Raw genomic sequence first — 26,500 nt, 5'->3', positions numbered from 1 at the left:
GAAAATTTTGATGTTAAGTGTTTGTTATATGACCTAAATTTGCATTACTTGCTCTGTTTCAGTCTTCTACAGTGTATTGTTATTTGTCTTTAGGAAAGCAATGTCAGAGCTTTGGAAATCTTGTTTACTTTCCATGGATCAGCTTTACTTCCACACAGACAGGCAATTCTCTCCAATTTTCCAGAGACTACTTCACCACATGAATATGCTTTCTTGTTGCCTGAGGCTTGGTAAGAATGCATTAGTGGATATTAACTTAAGTGTTATGCATAAATTGGTTTGCATATATGATGATCTTCTGTAAGTTATTGCCTGGAATCAAGGAATTAGCTTTGTCTTCATTTTCTGCGCAAATCTCTATTTGCTGTTTTTCTTTGTGCCATTTGTGCAAGCGTTTTGTCTTTTGGGTTATCTACTGGGAGGTAAGTAATTCAGGTGTTCTTGTCTCCATTATCCAAAAGCACAGACTCTTGACCTGCAGCTTCTGACCCAAATTTTCAGTGGTGTGAATAGAATTCTGTAAGTCTTTTCTAAGAACAGGCAAAATTAAGAGTCAAAAATAGAAGTGTATTTTTTTTCCTGTAAATATTGTATTCTTCTGAATTTGTTTTTAAATACCATTTAATCCTTAAGCAGTCACAGACTCTTACTCTCACAAAGGAAGAATTAGGAAAAGGCTTACATCCCGACTTTTATTTGAGTATAAAATGTAGTTTACTGTCAATTTCATGTTGACTATTAATATAAACCTTCGCAGGAGAGTCTTGAACATCATTCTACTGTTCTCAGAATTATTTAAAAGAAGTTTGTGCTTCTAGGTTGTTTCTTTCAAATGCTTCAGTCACAGAATTAGTTTTGAAGGATATTGCTCAATGCTCACATGGAGTTAGAGAGATTTCATTTTTTTTTGATTTTGCCATAGGACTTTGAACTTTTACTTCAGAAGGAGAGTTCTTTTGAGTAGGTTTACAGCATTTATTTATTTATTTATTTACTGACGTTTTCCTGTATTATAGTTGCATCTTTCATTTGAAAGTTTAAACAGTACTTTTTGGGTAATTTGCAACGTAGAAGAGGTTCCCAGTTTATAATACTTGTCACGTTTTCTGAGTGGAAGTTAGCTTTTTTTTTTTTATTATTGATATCTAATGGTTACTAGCATCCTTTTAATCATCTTGTTAATATTAGGAACATGTTCAGTGTGTAAAAGCCCTTATTTTATGTTTTTCTTTAAGGTAACGGATCATAAAGATAAATTATTGCAATGTTTATAAAACAGAGAAGATGGAATCCAAATTTTCTCTATTGTTTTAATAAGATATATGAGGAGGCAGGAAGGAAGGCTTTTCTGAATTGTTATAATTTATTGCTGTTGTTCATAAACAACTTCCCCTAATTTTTGAAGGATCACTTGTTTTAATTTTTTTTTTTTAATTTTTATTGCTGTATTTTGTTGGCTTGTTTAAGAAACCAATTTGTTTGCTGGGAGGCAAAATTCTAAAAATTTAAAATATTAAAAGATTTCACTGTTAATGTGGTAGTGAAGATGTGAAGTTATGGTTTAACAGCTTACTTCTGTCTGCTGCTGAAAAATGAAAGCATATAGTTTGAATCTTTGCTTCTTTGGCAGAATGGAGAGAACTTCCCAATGCTAGGATCAGTAGATACGTGCATGTTCATGCTTTTCTGCAAGTTGCAGAGTAGATAATACTGTATCTTTGAAATGTTTGTCTTTGGACATCTGCAAAATGTGAATAAGGGCAAATAGGATGTGCATGGGACATACAATAAATTGTATTGAACATGTGATTTAATGTCTTTCTAAAATTGTAATAGCTGTTTCAAAACTGATTACTAACACAGTATTACTAACTACATCTTTATTTTATTAATGTAATACAATGAAGCATCTACTAATGAAAATATCTATTAATGAGAATAATTTACTAAGACTTTATTTCTTATTAATTTTAGAAGGTGTCTTTTGAAAAGCCATCAGTTTTTTCTTCCAGATAATGTCAGCTTCAGAGAATTTTCATGTGAATCAAAGAGAATTTGAGTTCTTAGTCATTTTATTATGAGTTTACCAGGTCTTTTTATTTCTTGCATTTATTATTATTATTATTTTTTTATGGGCAATTACTATGAATTGAATGACTGTTTATCTATAGATACATATCTGTTTTCCAGTTGAGAAGAGTGTGTTATTTAACTTTTCTGTAGAGCAGAGTATGCAGGTATAATTTGCCTTAAATGAACTGATTGAACTAATTTGTGTTATAATTTATTAAACAATTTCGTTCCTATTTAGTATTAAAAACTTTTGCGTGTTGACTGTAATAAACATCTGAAAAAAGGAAAACATTGGGAAATGGAAGTATAGGGAAAATGAAGTTCTGCTGGGAGTTTTCCATATCTTCTATGGTTTTGGAGCACTCGAATAGATAAGAGGATTGGAGTTCTCTGAGGTGACTCCAGTCCTTTTGGAAATTTACCGTTTTGCTCTGTGCTTCTCTGGTTGGTTACTCCCATCTCTGTGGGAATTTGGATGAGGAAAAACTTGAGATTAAATAGAAAGTGCTGTTTTGCTTGTGTGTTGAACAGGGGAAGTGGGAAGAATAGGCACCTCTAATTATTGGAGGAAAAGATGTTCTTAAAACTGACCTTTGTGGGGATCTGGGCAGCTGCAGGGTTGGGGGAATTTGGCCAGACGGATGCTGCAGAAAGTTAGCTGGTTGAAAGTATTGTAAGTATTACTAGTCTTGAGGGGTTTTTGAAGATGCAGGTAAGAACTTGAAGCTATGAAGAGGCCATGGAGAACTTGAACTGTTGACAAGGAAGGTGGGAAGTTTAAGAGAAACTGCTGTAGATAAGTAGAGCTGCTGTTCAGAGTGACCTGATCAGCCTTCAGGAAGTGCAGAGTTCTATTCCTGTGAATGAAGAAACCTTTGGAACAGTGAAAGCTATAGACTGACAGGAGAGAAGCTCTGCTGAGAAGGACCAGGAGGTCCTGGTGTGCACAAACAAGTCATGAGCTAGCAGCATGTGCTGGAAGCTAAGGCCAGCAGCAACCTGGCCTGCATGAACAGGAGCATACCCAGAAGATGGAGCAGACTACTGCACTCACTCAGCTGCATCTAGGATACTGGACAACCAGGAGATATTTTGGTGAACCAGAGTGGGATTAGCAGAGGAACATCAAGATGTTTAGAGATCCGAGCACTTTAGAAGGCGGAGGGGGCTGGGTGTTCTCATCAGGGAGAATGTTTTGGGGGTACCCAGCAGCAATTTTATCAAATCTTTCTATGGAGCATGAGCTGAACTGCAACTCTGTTGTTTGCTGTGTTTCTGCGATGTTTATGCCTGGCTTATCCTGTCTTTGTTTACCATGTCAGTCTACTGCATGCATGTTCCTGAATTGTACCTTGGCTTGCCTTCTGTGTTATTCTGTGAAATTACATTGTTGATCTGGTCTTGCTTGTAGCTTTTTTATGGAATTAAGAACAAAATTTCTTCCACAAACATTAATTACACTTATATATATATAACAAAAAAAGTACATTTATAAATGTTCATTTTTATAAATGCATTTTCACAGTGTGGTGGCAAGGCTGGGAGTTCATCTATGTCTTTAAGGTAGCCCATTTAGATTTTTTTGAAAGCTGTTGCCATTACAGTTTCATTGTATACATAAAGAAAAAGAACACAGCAGTCTCCTAAATTGTGACTGAATAATATTGATTGACATTTCTGTTGTTTGGGTTATTCTGTCCAGGTAATTTAAGTGTAAAAATTTCTTCTCTTCCCAGGTTACATAAGAAGATAACTGTATCATTAAAAAGTAGTTTGACTTGTTTATGCAGAATCAGAAATAATACTTTTCTCTGGTTGCTGAGTTGATTTGAAAGACCTGTCATTGAAATGTGCACAGTAGGAGTTCTGAAACACAGTCAACTATGGTAGCCAAAAGCTGCTGGCATACCTTTTCCACTATTTCATGTGGATCAATTCTCCAAAAATGGTGCTTTTGGCACTTTATTTTAGGCACCAGCTGTACTCCACTGCTGGTGAATTTCAGGTCTTACAGCCGTTTATGGAAAATGAATCTCTCCTTCCCACCTCTTTAAAATGTGTCATATAGTAAATTGAATAATTGGAAACATTAGTTGCCCTTACTAATTTGTTACTGAATTAGCCCAGATTTTCATGCAGTGTGAGAAATGTAGATACGTATGTCATGTCTGTTTATGGTGACATATCTGGGATGCGTTTCTTATGGTAATTCATCCTCAGTTATAGACTTGTAACATCATAAAACTATCTCAGAGCCATAAGGACCACAGAACAACAGAAACAAGAATTGATTTTTCCTATTACACCTTGGCATGCACCAGGGCCAGTGCTGCCATCAGACGAGGGAAGGGGTTGTTCCGCTGTGCTGTGCGCCCTCACCATCAGCACTGTGTACAGGTTTGGGCACCGCAGTTTAAGGATGTAAAACTGTTTTTTTTTCCCCTAGATAATGAGCAATGGATTAAAAAAAAAAAAAAAAAAAAAGCTCCATCTACTCCCCATATACTTTTTTTACTTTTTCCAAAAAATATATGTTTTTCAGTAAAAAGATACTGTTCACAAGTATGTTGGAGTGAGTTGCCTTCTGATTTCAAGTCTGAATTTAGTTTGCACAAATTTTACAAGTTTTTTTTTTTAATACTAATCTTCAACTAGATGAGTCTCTGAGACAGGCCTGCTGATTGAAATCCTTGGGGAAAAAAAAACCTCAAAGTTGCCATTGGTAATAGAAAGAATTGGAGTCTGACCTTAAAAACTAAATTAGACATTCCTCTTTTGAAAACCTGTCCTTGGAGAGAGAAAAATAATCTGTAGGTTTGAATAAATGTAGTTGATAGAATACAGGATGCAATAGCATGGGCCTCTTTTGTCAAAGCAAAGAATGGGAAGAATTGCCAAGCCAACGCAAACAATAGAGTGGAAAGAGCAATACAGGAGAAGTCAGCTCTTTGAGGAAATAGAGTTGAATACCTCTGTAATCTCTCAGTTTACTGACTTCTAATCATATTTGTTCTACTGTTGAAGGGGACATAGAGAAAGGGAAGGAATGGGGGAAGCAGTGACTCAGAAGAGAAAAAACAACCAAAACAATAATCCACAAAACCAACCAAACAAAATCCCAGATAATATTTGAATGAAGTTAATTATGGAACATATGATAGTTTCTTTTAATTGGAAAAGAGGGACACCTGCCGTAGTGACTACAGTGTTCAATTCCAGTACCTGGAATTTTGGATGAGTGCACGCTGCTGATTCACTCTACATTAAGTACCATCTCTGACCTCTGGAATTTCAGTTTCTAGAGCAAAGGTGTGAAGTTGCATAGCACAAGCAGACAGAATGGCTGATGGATGTGATAAAATAGGCGCCATGTTCCGCATTCAGCAAACTACTTGTGCATGCTGAATTTGCTTTCAAACCTGTCAGATTTATGTATTCTCTGCAGTCATTCTGACATGTCCCAGTGGTGCTGAGTTTGCTGTGTATGTGTTGCAAACAAAGTAATGGTAGAAAAATGGAAACCCTGCCTCATAGCATACACTTATTCACTTCTCCAGCTCTTCTTCCTCGGTTTCATTTGCTTGAATGCTTTTGAGTTTTCAGGATGTATTCTGATTCCCAAAATCTTTCTCAGATTACTCTTTTGCAATTGAAAGCAGCTATTTTTTTTGGAGTTTTATTGCTGTGTTTCTGATGGTGACGTTACAGTTACTGATACAAAAATTTGAGGGAGAAAAACACATCTGTGCTAAAATTTAACTATCATGGGGGAAAAAAAACCAAACTTATGATAAATACAGCTCTTCAAGTGTGGTTTTTTTTTTTTTTTTGCCTCTTTACTACTGGGATCTCCTATGATTTACTAGTGTCAAAACTGATTTATTCCAGTCCTTGTGTTTAAACTGAAATACAAAGAGATTTTCTAAACCTTTTAGAATGATGAGAGAAAGTAAGCACTGTTGGACACAATTAGATAGGGACCAGAAGGGAGTTGTGAATTGTTTAGCATTGTTGAGGCAGTGAATTAAGTAAGCAGTTCGTTTGTGGGTCAGTGTTTTGTGAACTCCACTATGAAGGAGATTGTCTGTGTTAAAACTGACTTTTTATAACTGCTTCGTTCTACAAGGATAAGATATTTTGCAGCTATGTAGGTGGTTGTTTTCTTTTAAAATGTTGGTTTCCTTATGCATTTAGGACATAGAGTTAGTGATGATTACTATTCTTCTGCTGTGAGAAGGAAAAGAAAGATGAGAGAAGGCTTCCATTCAAGATTGCACTGCAATCACTGTCAACATGAATCAAAAATTCTTCTTTTCATATTTCTGTGGTGAGATCTGCTACTAAAGTTCTATGAAAAGCTTAAGAATCACACAGAACGGCCTGGGTTGGAAGGGACCTCAAGGGTCATGAAGCTCCAACCCCCCTGCCGGGCAGGGCCACCAACCTCCCCATTTACTAGACCAGGTTGCCCAGGGCCCCATCCAACCTGACCTTGAACACCTCCAGGGACGGGGCATCCACAACCTCTCTGGGCAGCCCGTTCCAGCACCTCACCACTCTCCTGGTAAAGAACTTCCCCCTAACATCCAACCTAAATCTTCCCTCTTTCAACTTAAAACTGTTCCCCCTTGTCCTGCTGTTATCTACCCTTTCAAAGAGTTTACTCCTCTCCTGTTTATAGGCTCCCTTCAGGTATTGAAAGTCTGCAATGAGGTCACCCTGCAGCCTTCTCTTCTCCAGGCTGAATAAGCTCAGCTCCCTCAGCCTGTCCTCATAGGGGAGGTGCTCCAGCCCCCTGGTCATCTTTGTGGCCCTCCTCTGGACCCTCTCCAACAGCTCTCTCACTTTAGAAACTGACGTCTGTGGGTATCTGTAGGTTTCATTCATGCAGAAGCTTCTGCTGAAACATGAGATTGTTCTTGGTAGAAGGCAAATGACCAACAGCAGATGTAAAAAGGAAAGGAAAAAAAAAAATAGGTGCAGGCAAGCACCTCACCTGAAGTTTATAAAGAATCTATAATGTACAGCTCAAATATTCCTGAACTAGGTATTTTTCCACTTGTATTAGACTTCTGTGCACTGGTGAGGCCGCACCTTGAGTACTGTGTCCAGTTTTGGGCCCCTCACTGTAAGAAAGACATCGAGGCCCTGGAGCATGTCCAGAGGAGGGCAACAAAGCTGGTGAGGGGTCTGGAGCACAGACCTTATGAGGAGCGGCTGAAGGAGCTGGGATTGTTCAGTCTAGAGAAGAGGAGGCTCAGGGGAGACCTTATTGCTCTCTATAACTACCTGAAGGGAGGTTGTAGTGAGCTGGGGGTCAGCCTCTTCTCTCGGGTGACTAGTGATAGGACTAGAGGGAATGGCTTCAAGCTGTGTCAGGGAAGATTCAGGCTGGACGTTAGGAAATACTACTTCTCTGAAAGGGTGGTCAGGCACTGGAATGGGCTGCCCAGAGAGGTGGTGGAGTCACCGACCCTGGTGGTGTTTAAAGAGTGTTTGGATGTATTGTTACGGGACATGGTTTAGCAGGAACCATTGGTGAAGGGTGAACGGTTGGACTGGATGATCCTGTGGGTCTTTTCCAACCTTAGCGATTCTATGATTCTATGACACTTCTAAGTCTTTCCATTTTTGAACACAAGTACTTTTTTTGTTTGTTAGCGATTTACATGTAGGTGATAAAAACTAGTATCTGAATAGGGAGTAAAACCAGTGAAATGTCATCTTCGATTTAAGTGGGATGAAAAAGTGAATAATGTCATAAAATCCTTTCGTAGAGGACTTGTCAGTCTGCTCAAGCTTTCACAAAAACTTTGCTGTGTTTTTTTCTATCACATCCTTTTCAGTAGGGTTGGCAGAAAGGTTTTAAGTGTCTCATTACTTCTTCACTTGGTGGATTTTGGAGGTGAGGAGAAGGGAAATGAAGGAACTGTCAAACAAAGAGAATAGTAATCAAGTGAGATATTCCTCAGCAAGCTGTTGAAACAGTTAAAATTTAAAGGTTTAAAGGTAAACCTAAGGTGTTTCGTATTACAGGCTTAGGGAAGAAATTTCTAGTTTTAGATGGTGAGAGGCAATTACAGAGTGTTTTCTGAAATGAGTTGGTGAGAAGAGTAGGTGATTGCATCAGCCCAGCATAAGGAACTTTTTTCCAGTAACTTCTTGTTTCATGCTGGGTAGATAATTATTGCTTGCATATAGAAATATAACTGCTGAGTCTACAGGTTGTTAAGTATGTTAAGAATAATGGGAGGAAAGAAACACACTAACATTTGGGTCCATTAGGAAACTTTGCAAGCTGTGCAAACTTTATTTCTAAGCATCTTGTACTAATTATGCTGTTAAAAATTCTTTTCTTGACTGGAGTTTTAATTGTAGGATGTAATTTTGCCATATCTATGGCAGATATGCAGAATACGGCTGCTTAATTAAGAACTCATTCAATGTGGTACAGTACAGGCTTGGATTTATATCTTCTTTTTTATTCTTTCTTCGTGTCTCATATTGAAGAGTAGCAGCATGCTTAGCCCTCAAAAAACAAAAAAAGTGTGAAAGTTTTGGCAAGTGTTGGTTCCTTGTCACTCAGATTCAGAATTTGTGCATGGTTTTAAGTTTGTGATGTACGCATCTGCTGTCCTTTTACCTAATGATTTCCTGTCTTAATTACAGCATTAGTATGTACAGCAAAGTTGGGATAAAACATATCTATAATGTGGAATCAGAGGTGCTGTTCCAAAATCTCTTTTTACTCTTGTTTTCTAAGCGTAGTTGTGCTGTTTGGGATCTGAATTCTGAGAATGTTAATGGCAATAGGAGTAGCTGATAGTAGACCTTATAGGTTTGCAGATGTTTGAAACAACTTCTAAATGCAACACTTCCCTGTCCTCTGCTGTCTGTTTTCTCTTTTCAGTGTTTTGTCCAATTTTGGGTGTTGAATGTGGATGTTACTATACCTGAAACATAAGAATTAGCTGTTTTCAATTTTCTTAACTCCTCTCTGTTCACTTTTTGCAGCCTGCAAGCCTCTTTCCACCAATTTATTGCTATGTCTCATGCATATTTTTGTGGATGACTGGAATTGTTACGAATAAGACACAGGATGTTATTGTTAGTGCATAGTGTAAGAAAAGGAAGAATGGATGACCTTGGAGAAATGTTTGTGTATACCAGGGAGGACAGTTCTGTGCTTTGTTTTGTATCTGTGCATGTATGTATGCATTTAGTGACTATTGCTAAATGAGGTGAAGTTACTGATTTACAGTTTTGTTTGACTCCAACATTGTGAAATTGATTTGTTTATTGAAGAAGTATTTCTTTTTAAGCTGCTGTGTTACAGTTTTGCACTTTGAGGGATAAGAATACTGCATCAGTTAATTTGTGAATAGAGATTGTCCATGCTGCGTTACTGTTGCTGTTTATGGGGTCAGGAGAAAATGAATGAGATTTAAATTTTATTATTCCAGTGCTCTGCAGCTTTAATGTCTTTATTTACTATGTGGTTTATTTCTTATCTCTATCTCCTTATCTCTTAGGTTCTTCTTTTTCTCCCTCGCTTATGTTCTGTATATCTTGGTGTGGCTTTTCTGACTTTTCACGCTGCCTAAACAACTAACCTACAATCACAAGTCATAACTAGTCATTCTAGTAACAGCTCATGTTCTTAATTTGTATATCAAAGATTCTTTTTCCTTCAACATTTAGGAAACGTTTCACTGTAGATGTTTGTGAACAGAGATCATGTTAAATTGAATTGAGAAGATCAGTACAGCAGAACATTGCTTATTTCAGTTCAGTACAAGAGTTAGTATAGAATTCAAAGGGTTTTTTGTTACTTTAACAGGTTTTTGCTCATTTCAGTCCTTTGTGCTAACATAGGAAATCAGGATACTTACTGGGAAGCAGTAAAGATTCTAAAAGTGTGTAGTAGTTTAATTTGATTTTTTTTTTTTTAAGACATAATCAGTAAGAAAATGTTTGAGGGTTTTTTTTTTTTGATGCGTCGTAAATGGCTTACGTAGGATATGTTTTTGTACAGATAGCATCCTACAGGCAAAATCACACTTGTATAGCCAGTTTAATTCATCAGAATTTTTTTCAACAATATTGACATGAAAATTCTATTTTTGTTATACCAGTTATGAGCAAGGAACGCTGAAAATCATTCCTTGGAACGAGCAGAAACATCGTGAAGAAGACTGGTGTGAAAAAGCAGACTGCAGGTAAGTTTAAATAAATAAAACAAAGATTTTTGTGATATATATTTAAGATAATGTTTATTTACTAATTCTTAAAATGTGTTAATTACCCAGTGAGACTTGCTTCTCATTTTTGTACACTGTTATTTGTGTTTTGAACTTTCTTAACGAGACTGGAAAACCAAACACATTAACTTAAAAGCATTAAGTTCACTGTGATTTTGTGATGAGTATCTTTTAATGTAACTGCATTTTTTGTGTGAAAAAATAGAAAGCAGAAGTTGGGCTTATCTGTGTCTTCAGTAGAGAGGATTCTTTCTTTTATGATCCATTTCATGTTTAGAGTCTCCTATCAGTTACATTAGTGAGAAAAATAAACACTGTGATTAGCATTTGATTCTTAAATTATTGATGCATTTGTCTTCAGAATGGCCAGAAATTTTAGGAGAACCTACTTTGGAGGAAGGGGGGGAGAAAGGCAAGTAAACATATATTTTAACATGTATTTACTTTTTTTAAGGACAATTGTTGAACCAACTTTACAAGATGAAAGTGAATTTCTGTATGAATCACAGCCTGAGTTACTGAAATACAGGACTACTGAGCTTTCAGTAGAGCTCGTAACTGACTGGTATTTGACCAGAGCACAGGAAATTGAAAAATACGCCATGCAGGTGAGAACAGCAGTGAGGAAATGATGATGATGGCTGTGTCAGGCTGATTAGTATTCTTCAGTGGAATTCTGTCTTAGCGGGTATTAATGGGATGATTTTTCCAATGCTTTCTATGAAATTTAGCTAAATAATTAATTCATAGGAATGAACAGGAAGCCAATAGACTGACTTGATTTACCATAGCAGACAATAGTACTTTTGTAGTCAAAAAATGTTTACCATTACATTTTATGTCTGTAATTAAGTAAAGGGAGGGAGTGTCATGCACTGTGTATCAGGAAGCATGCTTTATTATGTCACATGATACTGTGCCATATGTAGTGTGGATATGTGGCACTGTCACTTGCCAATACATAGTTCTGTCATTGTTGCTTCCTGGCAGGTGTACTGTGTTTGTGGGATTATCGGGAAACTTAATTTTGCTTTGTTTTATTCATATTTTAAAAATGTGTGAAACTCTCTGTGGTACAGATGAGCAATGCAAGTAGAGCTCATCACTCGTGCTCATGTATTTTATTGCCTCTAAAGCCAATAAATAGCATGAAGAGAAGGTGGAATGGAAGTACCATTTATAAGTTAGTTCTTTTTATTTTTCAATTTTGTGGTTCTTCTGGGGTCTTTAATCATAATTCTAGCCTTCATTGCCTTCTTAGAAGTTGAAACAGACTCTTTCTCAGTGACTGAATATATTTTTATGTGAAAAAAGCTCATCTTCTGTGAAATACAATGCAACAACGAAAATCAGTAATCCAGAGACAACTAGATAAGTCATGTTACATACAGATAGAATCATACAATGGTTTGGGTTGGATGGGACCTCAAGGATCATCAAGTTCCAACCCCCCTGCCAGAGGCAGGGCTGTGAGCCACTAGATCAAGTAGTAGATCAGATTGCCCATGGCCCCATCCAACTTGGCCTTAAGCACCCCCAAGGATGGGGCATCCACAACCTCCCCAGGAAACCTGTTCCAGCATCTCATCAGTCTTTCAGTAAAAGACTTCTCCCTGACATCTAATCAAGGTCCTCCTTCCTTTAGTTTACAACCATTTCCCTTTGTCCTATCACTGTCTTCCTGAATACCTGTGTAAACGGTCGATTTCCCTTGTGTTTATAAACTCCCTTTAAATATTGAAAAGCCATGATGAGGTCTCCTCGTGCCTTCTCCTTTCCAGGCTGAACAAGCCCAGTCCCTTTAGCCTGTCTTCATAGGAGATATGCTTCAGCCCTTGGATCATTTTCATGGCTCTCCTGTAGACCCTTTCCAAAAGTTCCACATCTTTCCTGTGTTAGAGGCCGCAGACTTGAACACAGAACTCCAGCTGGGGCCTCACAAGGGCAGAATACAGGGGGACAATCACCTCCCTTGCTCTGCTGCTCGTCTTCTGATGGAACTCAGGATACCATTGGCCTTCTGGGCTGCAAGTGCATGCTGCTGGCTCACGTTAAGTTTTTCATCCGTCAGAACCCCTAAGTCCTTCTCATTAGGGCTGTTCTCAAGGATATCTTCTTCCAGTTTGTATACATACCTTGGATTGCCTCAACCCAAGTGCAAAACCTTACACTTTACTTTGTTGAACCTAATTAGGTTCACAGGGGCCCATTTTTCAAATTTATCAAGGTCCCTCTGGACAGCATCCATTCTTTCTGCTTTATCAATTACTCCACTGAGCTTGGTGTCGTCGTCAAACTTGCAGAGGGTGCACTCAGTGGCATCATTGATGTCATCGATAAAGATGGTAAAGAGTACTGGGCCCAAGATGGACCCCTGGGGGACAGTGTTCATTACCAGCCTCTACCTGGACATAGAGCCATTAACCACAACCCTCTGGCTGTGACCTTCCAGCTAACTCCTTATCCATTGAATAGTCCACCCTTCAAATCTATGTCTCTCCAGTTTAGAGATGTACGTGTAACTTCAGTCATTTAACTGATAAATTTAGTTTCAAGCAATTCTTTATAACCCATGGAGTGAGTTGAGGTACCTTAATTCTGTACAACCTATAGAATGAATCAAAAATAGTATTTCCCTACATCATGTGCATCAGGAGGGCACATGTGGTGCAAAAGGTCTATGACGTCATCCACCAAGACTAAGCATTTTTTATGGTTTTATAAAGCTGAGAATAGCGATCCATATTGGAATATATAGGCAACAAAATATTCTAGGAACTTAGAATTGCCCATTAAACAAAGAGAATAGTGAAAGAAAATAAGCACACAAAGAGAATGTAAACTAGACTTGAAGTTATTTTTTGGCAAATGGTTGTTGAGCAGGATTTTTAATTCCAGGTGGATTGTGCTCTGTCCCTTGTTCGTCTTGGCATGGAGAGGAATATCCCTGGTCTGCAGGTGCTCTGTGACAATCTGATCACTCTTGAAACAGTAGTGTATGAGACTGATGGTGATAGAACCTTAACTTTGAAGGAACTAGTAGAGATGAAAGACATTGAAAAGCTAAGACTGTTGATGAAGAATGTAAGTATTTTGAAGAGATCAGTAAGTATACCCTGATTTGCAGTAGTTAAGGTTACAATAGATTGCATGTGTGTAAAGATGAGCTAATGTCTGATTTTTTTCAAATGAACCTCCATTTTTAATTCAACCTGACGCTAACATTTGGTGTTTTTTTTTTTTTCTTTTTTTCTTTGTTTTGTTTTAAAAACAAAAATTGAAGACCAGACTCTGTATTCTAGGCACGGAACTGGGTGTCACTAAATCTAGTAAATCCAGTCTTGTGAAAGCTGTGAATTGCTTTTTTAATGGCTTATCCTAAAAGATCTTTAGTGCAGCTATTGATGATCATTAAATGTTAGCAAAAAAAAATTAATATTCACTTCTGCAGCGTTTGTTAGTTTTTCATCACTGTGTTTGGCCTGTGTATGGCGTTTCAGAACAGGAAAAAATGCGTCTTTTATGGAAAGGTTAGAAAATATATACAGATAAAATCAGATGTGAAATATTCGAAGAATATGTAAATCCTAAAGGAGAAACTCGTGCACTTATTCTTGGATAGTGAAAGTAATGCTACTCTGATAAGGATGCAAGCAAATCTCTCAGTCATCCTCAAGTTGTAGGAAGACACTGATACCTTGACTTTCATCAAACATAGGGTTTTACTCATGTACAACTTGGTCTCCTCATGTCATTGGTAGCAGACAGATAATTTGCTTCAGTACTTCATAATATTGTGGTCTGTGCAGCAGTAGTGAAGGCCAGCCTTCAGCTATATTTTCTGAAAGGTGTAGAGATTGTTTCCATTACATTGACCAAAATGTTACCCTCTCTGTAACTCACTGTGCTTTCCAGTCCTCTGATGAAAAATATGTGAAGAATGTTTACCAGTGGATGATCCCTTTTCTTCACCGCTGTGAAAATCAGTCTCCTGGTCTGGCAAATTCACTTTTTAAAGAATATTTAGTGACATTAGCAAAGGAAGACCTGACTCTGCCTCTAAAGATCTTCCAGAATTCAAAACCTGCTGTGAGTATACCACCATACTTATAATTCTGCTGGTTTCTTGGAAAATTCTTGTCCTGGAATTCAAAAATAGGGTTAGAGATGATGTGCTTTAGAAAACAAACTATGTTTTTTTCCTTCCTCTTGGACTCAGTATTTGTTATGTTTTAGAAAATCTCCCTTTCTGTTATGAATGCAAAGAATATACTGGATTCTGTAATGGGAGATGAGTTCAGTGATTGTAAGTGGAAGGTATGTTCTATGCAATCACTTCATGCTTCTTGTACAGTTAAAACACTTGTTTTACTGCACATGCTGTATGTTTTTGCATATTATTGAATGTTATAAGCGCATGGACAGAAATCAATCAGTGAAGAAAAAATACAGCTTTTTGATATATATATATAGATAGATAGATAGATACTGTTGTATTTGTTAAACAGATCTGACAAATGCTTGCAGCAGTTCCCTTCTTCTGATCTGCATTCTTTTCACCTCTCAAATGCAGGTGGAGTGTAATGAAATACCAGTGTTTCTTCAAGTGTTGGCAGTGCAGGAAAGTAGCTGAGTTGTGTTTCAGATTTTGTAACTTCAGCAGAGACTTCACTGTGTTGTTACTAAGGGACTCACTAATTACAATCAGGAGGCAATTATTTACTTGGAGTAAATATGTTTTAAATTCAAAAGAAACTAAACTGTTTAATTAGCTAAAGGAAACATACAGTGGAACATTTTCTTTTCCCATTAGTGTCAGCAAAAAATTATTCCTGAACAAGACCAGCTTATGATTACAGCACTGGAATGTATATATAGTTGTGAACGAGATGATCAGCTTGCTCTCTGTTACGATATTTTGGAATGCCTTCCACAAAGAGGTTATGGGTAAGCATTATCAACTAATTGTTTGTAACTATTTTAGATTTTAATTATTGTACTGAAGTAATATTTTAAAAATAGTTACTGCATCATTAAAGGGTATGCAATTTTACTGGAATATTCTGTTCCTATCTGCATTTTACTGGCTTTCACATAGAGAGTGCACACGTGTATGACCTCTGCCAAATAATGTGACAGTAGACGGTTTAAAGCAGTTCAGACCAATACTTCTGTACTAGTTTTTTAGGCTTTTACATGTTGGTGAATTGAGACCAAGCAGAAGTGTTGTTGTATTATTCTTGCTGATCTAGTTACAGTTAGTAACTTGCACATAAGAGTACACTGCTGCTTACTAGCATGTGAGAGAGGTCTTTGTATGGAAGACCTGTATGAAGGGCAGTTATTGTAAAGAAAATGAAAGCTGCAAATAGGAGATATAAGCTATTCTGCCAGTATCTTCAATGTGTAGGAAGGAGAGATCATGTAAATAGTCTAAGGATAAGCTATGTTTTTTGTAGACTGATGAGGGTGATATCAGTTTTGGTTATATATCCAGCAAGAAGCAAACTGTTATTTTTTTTTCAAGCAGAGCTATTTATTTGATTCTAATCAAGGAATGCTTCAAACTTAGCCATGCTGTAGAATCATAGAATCATTAAGGCTGGAAAAGACCTCTAACATATAATGATTTTATATCTTTGCAGGCCTGAAACAGATAAAACTAGCAGTCTTCATGACGCAGTAGATGAACTGGAGCGAATTCTGAGGTATTTGATTTTCCCAGAATTCTTACATAAATCCCGGGCATAGCCAGCAAGAATATTCATCTTGTTTTCAGGGATATCATAATGATTATTTGTAAGATTTTATATTCTGAACTAAAAATATATATATTTTAGCTATTTAAATATTACAGAATTTTTCAAATGTTTTGCTTGGAATATTTTAAAAATATTTTAAAATATTTTGGAAATTTTTCTGTGGTAGAGGGAAGGTTATTTCTAAAATACCTGGTGAGATTTTTTTTTTTAATCTTGACACTATAATATTTTGGTTAAAAAACAAGAAGCAGTGAATATATTTTGTCATGTTACGTTGTTGGTATTATGTGTTAATGGAACGGGTTTTTTTGAGTAAGTAATATTACTGTGGTTAATCCATGCCGTTATAGACTTTACAGAGAAGGTTTAGATTTGCAGTATGTTATTTGATAAAGCTTTTAGACTGCTGCAGCAGCTGTGCAGAATTTAAAAGTGTTTACCATTTATTTGCAGTGTGTCAGAGCTGTTGGAGAAACATGGGCTTCAGAAACCTGTTTCATTTGTGAAAGACACAAAGGACAATGCTGAGGAGGCACGGAAGTTGATGATTAGGCTGACAAGGCACACAGGTCGCAAGTTAGTATTCAAAGAGGAATTGGAGATAAAGGGGGAAATGACAGTAAGGGAACAGAACAGTACTTAACCTTATAGAGTGTACCTCACATTTTTATTATGATGGAGAACTGGTGTTTAAACTGAACGTGGAGCGCATAAAACACATTTGTTAAACTGGTTATTAACATGATTAGTGCTTTGGCTGCATTCTCCACATACGAAAAACTCATTCTTACTTCAAACTTGTTTCAGTGCATTTGTGTACAGCTAGCCTAAAAAGCATACTGGCTACAAAACGATGAACAGTGAAGTTTAAATGTTGTAAATGAAGTTCTATAAGACCTGTTTCATTTTATGGAAAGTGTAGAATTTGTGAAACAACAATTTTTTTTGTTTGTTTTCATACAAGCTTTTGGAGCAGGGTAATACGTTGCATTGTTTCTTCCCCTTATTTTCAGTATAATTTTTCCATTTTTTTTTCTGTTTAAGAACTAGTTTTAGCTGGTCTTTTAAGTGTAGATCAGTTACTGCATAGCAGTTTGCGTGAGCACATAAAAAGATTGAATCTTGGTTAAAACAGCCATGGCTACTTTTTTTTTTTTTTTTTTTTTTTTGTAACAAGTACAGCAGTTTATGATGATAGGGTAGTATGCAACTGGGGATTGCTAGAAGCATGAAAAAGTGATAGTTGTTAATTTTTCTACATTCTGGTAGAGACATTTTGCTTTACAAAAGTGAAAGATACCACTTGAGTAAATAACTGCTAGCGGAAACATTTTGTACATCTTGAAACAGTGATTTTTTCAATCTTAAGGCAATATCTAAAAACATTCAGAGTGATTTCATTGGTATGAATCTTGATAGTACACGGGAAATTTTATAGGAAACAGGTTTTACATGGATCCATGGATCCAGAAGGTCAAGAAACTGGATGCGATTCAAATTTCAGGGATAAAATAAAATTCCAGCTATATTCTCCTGGAGTTGCACACAGTCATAGAATCATAGAATGGTTTGGGTTGGAAGAGACCAACCGATTAGTTGTTTGCTATTGCCTGCAGGAAACAGGTTTTCAGTGATCCTCATTTGCATTTAGAAAATTGTTTTTATCCCATTGTTGTTGGATCAGCAGGAAGATAGCACTTCTAGCGTTCTACTGGAAGCTATCAGAACCAACCTGGGGATCTTGATGAGAATTTCTTAAAATTTTTACCGTAACCAACAGAAAACAAATGGAAAAACAGTTGGGGTACTGTGTTGTTGTCAAACAATTTTAACCTACAGACACTATTTTAATTAAATGGTAATGAATATTAAAAGTATGAAGTCTCTAATAACTCATTTTTTGGTTAAAAAATTCGATTAAAGACTGAAATAGCTTTCAAGGAAGAATATTTTAGGTGATAGAATTATCTACTTCCTTTCTTTAAATTTATTGAGGAACAGAATATTTAATTTTAAAAATGTTTGCAGGCAACCATCTGTCAGTGAGATGCAATGGAAAGAATTGCTCCAGGATATGTTAGACATGCAGCAGAAAGTATATATATGCTTACAATCAGATGCTTGCTATGAGGTGAGTTTTATTTCCCAAGTAATCTACAAACTCTAATTTTTTATTGTTGCTTACAAATGTAAATACATTTCAAGTGTTATTACCTGGTTGTCTATGGACAGTTTTATGGCATTTTCAGTGGCCACAAACTATCTGTGTTAATTCATTTTATGAAAAGCCTCTCTAATGTATATCCTGTGTATCTTTTACTGGAATTGAACTTAATTTCTGAAATGTGTGACTGGCTTTTAATGTCCTAATATTGAACTGTGTGTTCGACTTCTTACATCCCATTAAATCCTCAGAACATAGATGTAAAACTCTTATCTCATATTTCTGAACTCATACTGTAAATATTTATTCTGGAAGCAGAAATAACTAGATACTGGTTACTAGTTACTCTTAGCTTTACTTAATAAACACAACAATTTGGGGAAATTCTTGCAAAGATCCTTTAATTCAAAGAAATTGTTTCCACACAGTGCAGATCGGCTTATTGAAACTGTTTCATATTATTAAATTATCATTCTTTCTTTTAGATTTTCACAGAAAGTCTTTTGTGCTCAAGCAGTATAGACAATATCCACTTAGCTGGACAGATGATGCATTGCAGTATTTGGTCAGTGGATCAACCAGTTTCATCTAAAGGGAAGCCGCAGTATAGAGTCAGCTACACAAGAAGTATCGAACTAGTTCTGGCTGCTAGCAGAGAATATTTCAATTCATCAACCAGTCTGACTGATAGCTGTATGGATTTGGCCAGGTATATTTACAGCTGTAATATATGTAAAGATAATATAAGATGACAAATGGTAATTTGATAAGATAAAGATATATATGAGATTTATTTTACTCATGTTGCTTTGCATGTGTGCATCAAGACAGGCCCATGGTTGCTGGAATGGTCTGTTACAATTTTCACACTTATGAAGAAGAAACGTGCAAGTCTTCTAACAAGGAGAAGGAATGTTGTGTTATTTGACTCTTTTCTGTGTTACAACACTGAACTGCAGGTGTGGCCATCTAGTACCACAATGGACAATAACATTTCATGGATTCTTCAATTTTTTAAAATATTTATTTTCTTTATTTATATTTATTTATTTTATTTATTTATTTTATATTTATCCCTGATTCTGAGACTTCATTTGAGGCAATATGTCGTTCTTTGCTATGTTAAGAAATAAGCCAAATAGTTCTTCAGAAAGGAATTAATACACAGCATTCCATAGAGACTGCAGTGCATGAAAGTTTGTATGTAGAGGTTGAAGTGTTGGTATACATTATTGTGTAAGTTTAGATATGGAAGTATTTTCTGTTACAGTGTAGTTGCAAATAGGTAAAATATTGCAGGCATGTATTAATGTTGGCATCTTTTCCCTTTTATTATTGGAATTTAATTTTTGATTGGTCTTCTTGTCATGAGTTAAACCAAATGCATTTTCCTTTTACCTTAGAGCACTTACCAAATAACACCAAAAACATAACCAAACAAAACTACTTATGTTCACTTAGAAGACCTGCCTTTTAAATACTATTTTCACTTAGAAGTGTACATTTAGCTACTCATTACTAGAAAGACTGAACTGTTTTTCTTCCTCTCAAGATACAAATTCAACTTGACCTTCAGTAGTATTGTATGGGCAGTAGCACTCTTTTAGGAAATCTGCATCAAACTAACTTTTAAGTGAGTAAAGTAATAGTCAAATGTTTTATGATTTCTTCTTCAAATTGGGAAATTTTTCTCAGTAAATCTTTGCAACTTTAGAACTTCATAGATTGACAACTCATTTATTTTCCCTGAAGATTTAAAAGAATATTTCACAGTTTACTTTGAGTAGAGGGGTTATCTTCTCTATAACTTAACTCAAAAATGACAGAAAATGTGTGACTTTTTTTCTTAATGACTTGCATCATGTTCCTCTCCCATCCCACATGAGCACACAGGAACATGCAGGTGCATGTTTATATAATAAAAGGCATTATTGCCTTAGGTCAAAGTTGGAAGGCATTCACTTCTACAGTATCTGCTATATAATGTTAGTTGTATTTATATCTTTTTACTGAAAACATTTTTTCTTAAGTATGTATTCCTAAAGATACGTATGGACATAGTTTACCAGTGAAAATTTTATTTAAAAGCTGATTATATCCATACAATATTCATAAATGTATGCATATTTTATTTAAAGTTTTAAAGTAGTATAGTGTTATTATTGTATAATTTATCTTCAAAGCAGTGTTTTACAAGTATTTTTATCAACCTTGTTTTCATTATCTGAACTTAGTTGAGGAAACAATTTGTGACAAAGGACTTTACATTTTCTTTTCAATCAACATTTTGCTTTTATCTTGTACTATATGGCAACTCTGAAGTACAAATTTCCTAAGTAATCACATATTTAAAAAAACTATATATTTTGAACAGAGTATTGCTGTTTTTTTTTTTCTTCTGAAGAGAGCTAACATTTTCATCCATAAGTTTACACTTTATCCAACAGTTTTCACAAAAGTTTGTTTCCTCCCTATTTAGATGTTGTCTGCAGCTTATTGTAGATTGTCCAAGTGCTATTCAGGAAGAGCTGGATCTCATTCGTGCTCTTGGCTACCTTGAAGAATTTGGTGTGAAAATATTACCATTACAAGGTACTACATGTTTTTATTCCTCATACAATTTTTGAATCACGTGCGTAAGTACGGATGGCAAATAATTTACTGTTTTGTGAGTGTTTAATGAGTAAAGTACAGAGCACCTCCCCATCTCCAAACAGCTCTTACATGATTTTTTTCAGGTGATGTGAGGCAAGTTCCCTGCACATGGGATCTGTGTTCTTGAACATCGTTTTTTCAGAACTTTTTAATAGCTAGGATACTAATTATGGAGCTTTGGAAGCTCTTGGTGACTTCAGTACAGCTGACTTCCTGCTTGCAAAATAGTCCACACATACTTGTTCTGACGAGTTATAAAATAGTGAGTAGGAGAGAAACATTTGATGTGTAGGCAGTTTTCTTGTCTCAATTGGGTTGTTTTATTTTTAAGTGTATAATACAGGATGACAACAGAAGTGAATTTTTATGAGCTGTTGTTTTTGAAGACGTTTAAAACTTTAAATCTCTTTTTTAACTCTTATTTCGGTATGGAAAGCTGTTGGACAAAAGTCTGAAAGAAGGGATGATTACAGACAATGAGTTGAAAGAGAAAATGGAATATAATGCTGTATATTTTATTATTTATTTTACCAGACTAGTATAATTCATTGCTTTTTTTTAGCAAGGAAGCCACTTTTCTAACTGAAAAAAATACAAGAGAGCTCATCTACTTGTCTTTCAGTAATGCTTGAATGTATGGTATGTGAGCAACAATATGAAACTGTATGATCATTGGTATTGAAAGCACTTTAAAAGAGCTGGCTGAAAAGAGCGCTAAGCACCAATGAAATTTGCTAGTTATAGAGTTTTACTTCTGTCATTGTGTAGAAAAGTACTGGGATTTTTTGTGAAGCACTTCAAATCTGTGGAAAACGAAATGAATGTTCTTAGTGGCTGTTGTTACTTTAGTTCTCTTTCTGTTCTTTTTATTCATTTATTTATTTATTTTTACAAGTATTCCTTGAAAGTGAACTGATATGCCATGATACTTGGGAATCTTACAGTTTCTGGAACTGGAAAGACTCTGGTTTCTAGATCTTGCAGTACAGCACCATTGACTTCTAGAGCAAAAATCTTTTAGTCAGCTTTTTCAGTCTGTACATACATAGTGCCATCTTTTTATTTGTGGACATGAAGGAATCTTAAGAAGTAAAATAAAGAAATGAAAACCACACAAAAAAGACCCTGTAGGAATGTGGAAACAATATTGTATTAGCAAAGTGTAAAACAATTGATCTGTCTTAATTAGAATATCTGGAATCATGGCAGTAATTTCATTAGCGGTCCAAGCTTATCCTTTCTTCCGTATCTTTGTAAATCAAATTAACCTGAAAAGATTAAAACGATGTTTTAAATTTTAGTGAAAGCCTTCAGGCCTTTAGTCAAAGCCTTCATTGGTTACTTTGATAGACTGTCACTAAAATAACATTAAAGATCAATTCTTGGCTGCCTGGGCACACTGCTGGCTCATGTTCAGCTGAGCATCAACCAACACTCCCAGGCTGGTTTCCTCTACACAGTCTTTCAGCCACTCTGCCCCAAGCCTGGGACTTTGTAGCCAAAATGTAGGACTCAACTCTTGGTGGTGTTGAACTTCATCCCACTGGCGTGAGCCCATCGATCCAGCCTGTCTAGATCCCTCTGAAGACCTTCCTACCCCAAGGTAGATTGATACTTCCTGCCAACTTGGTGTCATCTGCAAACTTACTGAAGGTGCACTCAATGCCCTCATCCAGGTCATCAGTAACGATACTGAACAGGACAAGCCTCAATACCAACCCCTGAGGAACGCCACTCATGACTGGTCACCAGCTCTAGTTAACTCCATTCACTATTGCTTTCTGGGTCTGGACATCCAGCCAGTTCTTTACCAAGCAAAGAGCGTACCTGTCCAAGCCATGAGATGCCAGCCTCTCCAGCAGAATACTGTGGGAGACAGTGTCAAAGGCTTTGCTGAAGTCTAGGTAGACCATGTCAACAGCCTTTCCCTCATCCACCAGACGGGTCACTAGATCATAGGAGGTCAAGCAGAATCTGCCTTTCAGGAACCCATGCTGGCTAGACCTCATCCCCTGGTTGTGTGATCTCCCTCAAGATAATCTGCTCCATAACCTTTCCTGACACTGTGGCCAGACTGATAAGCCTGTAGTTCCCTGGATTCTCCTTACAACCCTTCTTGTAGATGGGAGTCACGCTTGCAAGCCTGCAATCCTCTGGGACCTCTCCAATTGACCAGGAGCACTGGTAGATGATAGATGATGGAAAACGACTTGGCTGTCATCTCTGCCACCTCCCTCAGCACCCTTGGGTGGATCCCATTGGCCCCATGGACTTGTGGCAGTACTGGTGGAGTAGCAGGTCTTTAACTATTTCCACCTGAATTATGGGGGGGTTTATTCTGCTCCTCGTCTGATTCTTCCAGGTCAAGGGGTAGAGTACCCTGAGGATAACTGTCTGAGTTTTAACACTAGTGTGTAGAAGACATTGAGAACCTCAGCTTCTTTCTTATCCTCAGTAGACACATTCCCCTCTGCATCCAGTAAAGGATGGAGATTCTGCTTAGCTCTTCTCTTACTGTTAATACATTTGTAAAAAAAAAAAAAAAAAAAAAGTTTTTTGTTCTGTTTTACCCCAGTGGGCAAGTTGAGTTCAAGCTGGGCTTTTGCCTTTTGAGTTTTCTCCTTGTTCATGATATTAAATTATACAATTAAGGTAATTTTCAAATTTATGTTTATATCTTTTTTGAGACAGTACTAATTGTAAACTTCTTGGGCTATGTTGAATGCAAGCTGTTGGTGTGCTGACTATTTCTCATGTTCCTCAGAAAATTTTTCCATACATGAAATTAGCTTGAAAATTTTGCCTGTGTCAGTTCTTTTGGTGTATGATGTATCCTGTCCACTCTGAAATAAAAAAGGGAGTGAAATCCTAGTTATTTGAGACATTCTGAAAGAAAGCTCATGCTTATTGTAGCAGACCTTTTGAGAAAGCTGCAAAAATGATATATGCTTTATATATATTTTTTAATGTTTACTCAGGTAAGTTTAAAAAGGTAGTCTGAAAGGTGGAAGCAGAAAAAGTTTTCATTTAAGTCTCCATCTTCTTCCCATCCCAACCTGAGAAGCTAGTGATTGTGGCTGGATATGTTTTAGTGTTAAAAGCTTCATATCTTTACTTGCATACATTTCCTCAACTGTCTTTGGGCTGTTTTTCAGATGTTGTTGTTATTCTTACACTGTCTATATTGCTTAACAAAAAATGTATCAGTGAGGTTCGTTTACGACAGTCTCTTACACACACTCTTCTTCCAACAGTGCGTTTGTGTTCAGATCGGCTCGGTCTCATCAAGGACTGTCTTTCTCAGTTGCCAACAAATTATAAGCAGTCTGCTAAGCTCCTGGGACTTGCAAATTTGCTGAGGGTTGCAGGTAAGCTGTTATAAGACATTAAACTGCAATAAAACATAGATTTGTGTTGTGCTCTAGGACATCTGAGCTGATTGTTGGATTGTGTGTTCAAGGATATCACTAAAATGTCATCTGGAAAAGCAGTCAGTGGGTCAGAAAGAAATAATTTATTTAAATGAAATATTTTACCTGCAAGCTGATCTTCAGCTTTTCTGACCTTCCACTAATACCTTAAATAAGAACAGCCTTGTCTAATCTTGATTTTGAGTAAAAGCTTATTTCAGACTGGAGGATTTATGGATGAGATTTTTTTTTATATAGTCATTTGGTAGTACTAAATTTCCAACAAATCTCACTCTGTATGTCAAACAAGGTAGTTCAATTTAATAATAGTCATGTTTAAGTTGGAGGAAAAAAGTCATCTGTGTTGTCTGTCTAACAACTGAAATTTATACTTCTGTTTATGCTGTATGTATCTTGTTTGTGCACTAAAACTAATAGTTTAGCTTAATATAAGTTTGAAGAGGTGAACATTTTCAAAGATTAAATGCTTAGTTTTCTAACTGTTTATTTATTTTTCAACTGACTTGTTACTTTGACAGAGAACTGAACTCTAATTTGTTTTTGAAATTGCTTAATGAACTAAACTCAAGTCTTCCATATTGCTTGTGGCTTATTCAAGCATTAGCAGCTATTTTGAGAAACAGAGAAGAAAGTGATAAATTCTCCTGAATTTATCTGTCAAGGGTGTCTTTTTAAAAACACTTGTCTTTTTTTGTTGGCTTTTTCTTATATCACTGTTTTGCCACTTCTTTCCTTGTATGTTCATGTTCTACTGAAAGAATTAATGGTTTCTTTTTTTGTTGTTTTGTTTGTTTTTAATAAGTAAGAAAGATGTTTTTGTGCTTTTGGAAGGGGAAAAAGAGAGGAAGGAAAGGTCCTTGAAGTGTTGTATCTTGTATGTACTGTATATTTAGCTTACTTAATGTTTTAGTAAAGTCAATCTTCTGATTTTTTTGAAAAACGCTTGGTACAACTGCAAATAATGTATTGCTGAAGTTGCACCGTGTTGCCAGATGCAGTATGGTATCTGAATGCCCCTCCCTGGAAGCATTCAAGGCTGTGAGCAACCTGGTCTGGAGGGAGGTGTCCCTGCCTATAGCAGGGGATTGGAACTAGGTGATCTTAAAGGTCCCTTCCAACCCAAACTGTTCTATGATTCTATAATGTATGGTATATTTCACTAGATAAAACATGTAGCCTCTAAGATACTGTGAGTTAAATTTCTACTCAAAACTCAATATTAAACTCAATATTTTAATTACAATTCAAAAAGTGTGCATCTGCTATACAGGCAAGGGTAAAGTGCATGTAGTTGTCATCCTAAAGGAAGTTTAGGAGGGTGTGTTCTGAGTATGGTTTATTTTAGAGAGCAACATTGAAAGAAAGTAATAGCTTTGATAAGGACGAAAATAAATTTCAAAATGCTGCTTACATAATGATATATCAGCTAGTTTCTTAATTGCTTTAAGTTATTTGATTAATGACAGTAAACTTAAGCATCACATTACTACCTCCTCTAAATTAGACACACAAGTGTTATCTGAATTTTACAGATGGGCAGAGTGAAGGAGGGCAAATGTGCTCAGCATGACTGCCAGCAAAGCTGCGCACAGTTAGGGAACTGGAGGTGTTCTAAATCTCATGGTCCATTCTTAATCCCCAGTTAGAAAAAAACCAAAATAACCTTACGTGTCAGAAATCAAGAGATCTAGAAACATTGCTATTTATTGTGACAGTTTCTGATTCAAATTGTCTATAAATATTTTCTATTATTCTCGCTCTTTCCTCAAAATTTTATAATAATTTATATATCTGTATACTTATTCTAGTAATTTTTAGCTTTGTTTGTATCCCTGAGTCAACTAAACTGTATTTTTGAAATTGATCTTTCTCAACATAGACTTTTTTTGCTTGATGTATGTAGAAACAGCCATGCAGATGGTTTGTGGCCTCACAAATGATTCTGTTTGACTTTTAAGTTTTTATAACATGGTTTAACTCAAGATAGTGTTATCTTCTTTATTCTGGTCACCAATGCAGCACACATCTCACCCAAAAAGTCTGTATTTTTTTTTTTTAATGATCTAGATCAGATTTAAGCTTTTTGAACATTAATTTCCAAATCAAAAAAAGATTTTCTCTAATGCCATCTCTTTCATCAACGTCTGCTATCTG

At 36.2% G+C, this 26,500-nt stretch overlaps 1 protein-coding gene across 3 annotated transcripts in view; it reads left to right on the top strand.

Annotated features, from left to right (window-relative positions):
• Positions 1–26,500, top strand: part of NBAS (neuroblastoma amplified sequence) — a 161,681-nt gene that overhangs the window by 32,497 nt on the left and 102,684 nt on the right. For all 3 annotated transcript variants that reach the window (XM_015276095.4, XM_046939145.1, XM_046939144.1), the window contains exons 21-32: positions 94–230; positions 10,209–10,292; positions 10,789–10,942; positions 13,233–13,418; positions 14,250–14,423; positions 15,148–15,281; positions 15,980–16,042; positions 16,550–16,672; positions 18,125–18,227; positions 18,746–18,969; positions 20,740–20,852; positions 24,170–24,283. In XM_015276095.4, the coding sequence (XP_015131581.2) occupies positions 94–230; positions 10,209–10,292; positions 10,789–10,942; positions 13,233–13,418; positions 14,250–14,423; positions 15,148–15,281; positions 15,980–16,042; positions 16,550–16,672; positions 18,125–18,227; positions 18,746–18,969; positions 20,740–20,852; positions 24,170–24,283 (1,609 nt within the window). The remainder of the gene's footprint in view (positions 1–93; positions 231–10,208; positions 10,293–10,788; positions 10,943–13,232; positions 13,419–14,249; positions 14,424–15,147; positions 15,282–15,979; positions 16,043–16,549; positions 16,673–18,124; positions 18,228–18,745; positions 18,970–20,739; positions 20,853–24,169; positions 24,284–26,500) is intronic.

The sequence above is a fragment of the Gallus gallus genome, chromosome 3 (assembly GCF_016699485.2).
Source record: "Gallus gallus isolate bGalGal1 chromosome 3, bGalGal1.mat.broiler.GRCg7b, whole genome shotgun sequence".
Lineage (NCBI taxonomy): Eukaryota > Metazoa > Chordata > Aves > Galliformes > Phasianidae > Gallus > Gallus gallus.
Note: the sequence above shows the minus strand (reverse complement) of the source record. Positions and strands in the feature narration are given on the sequence as shown.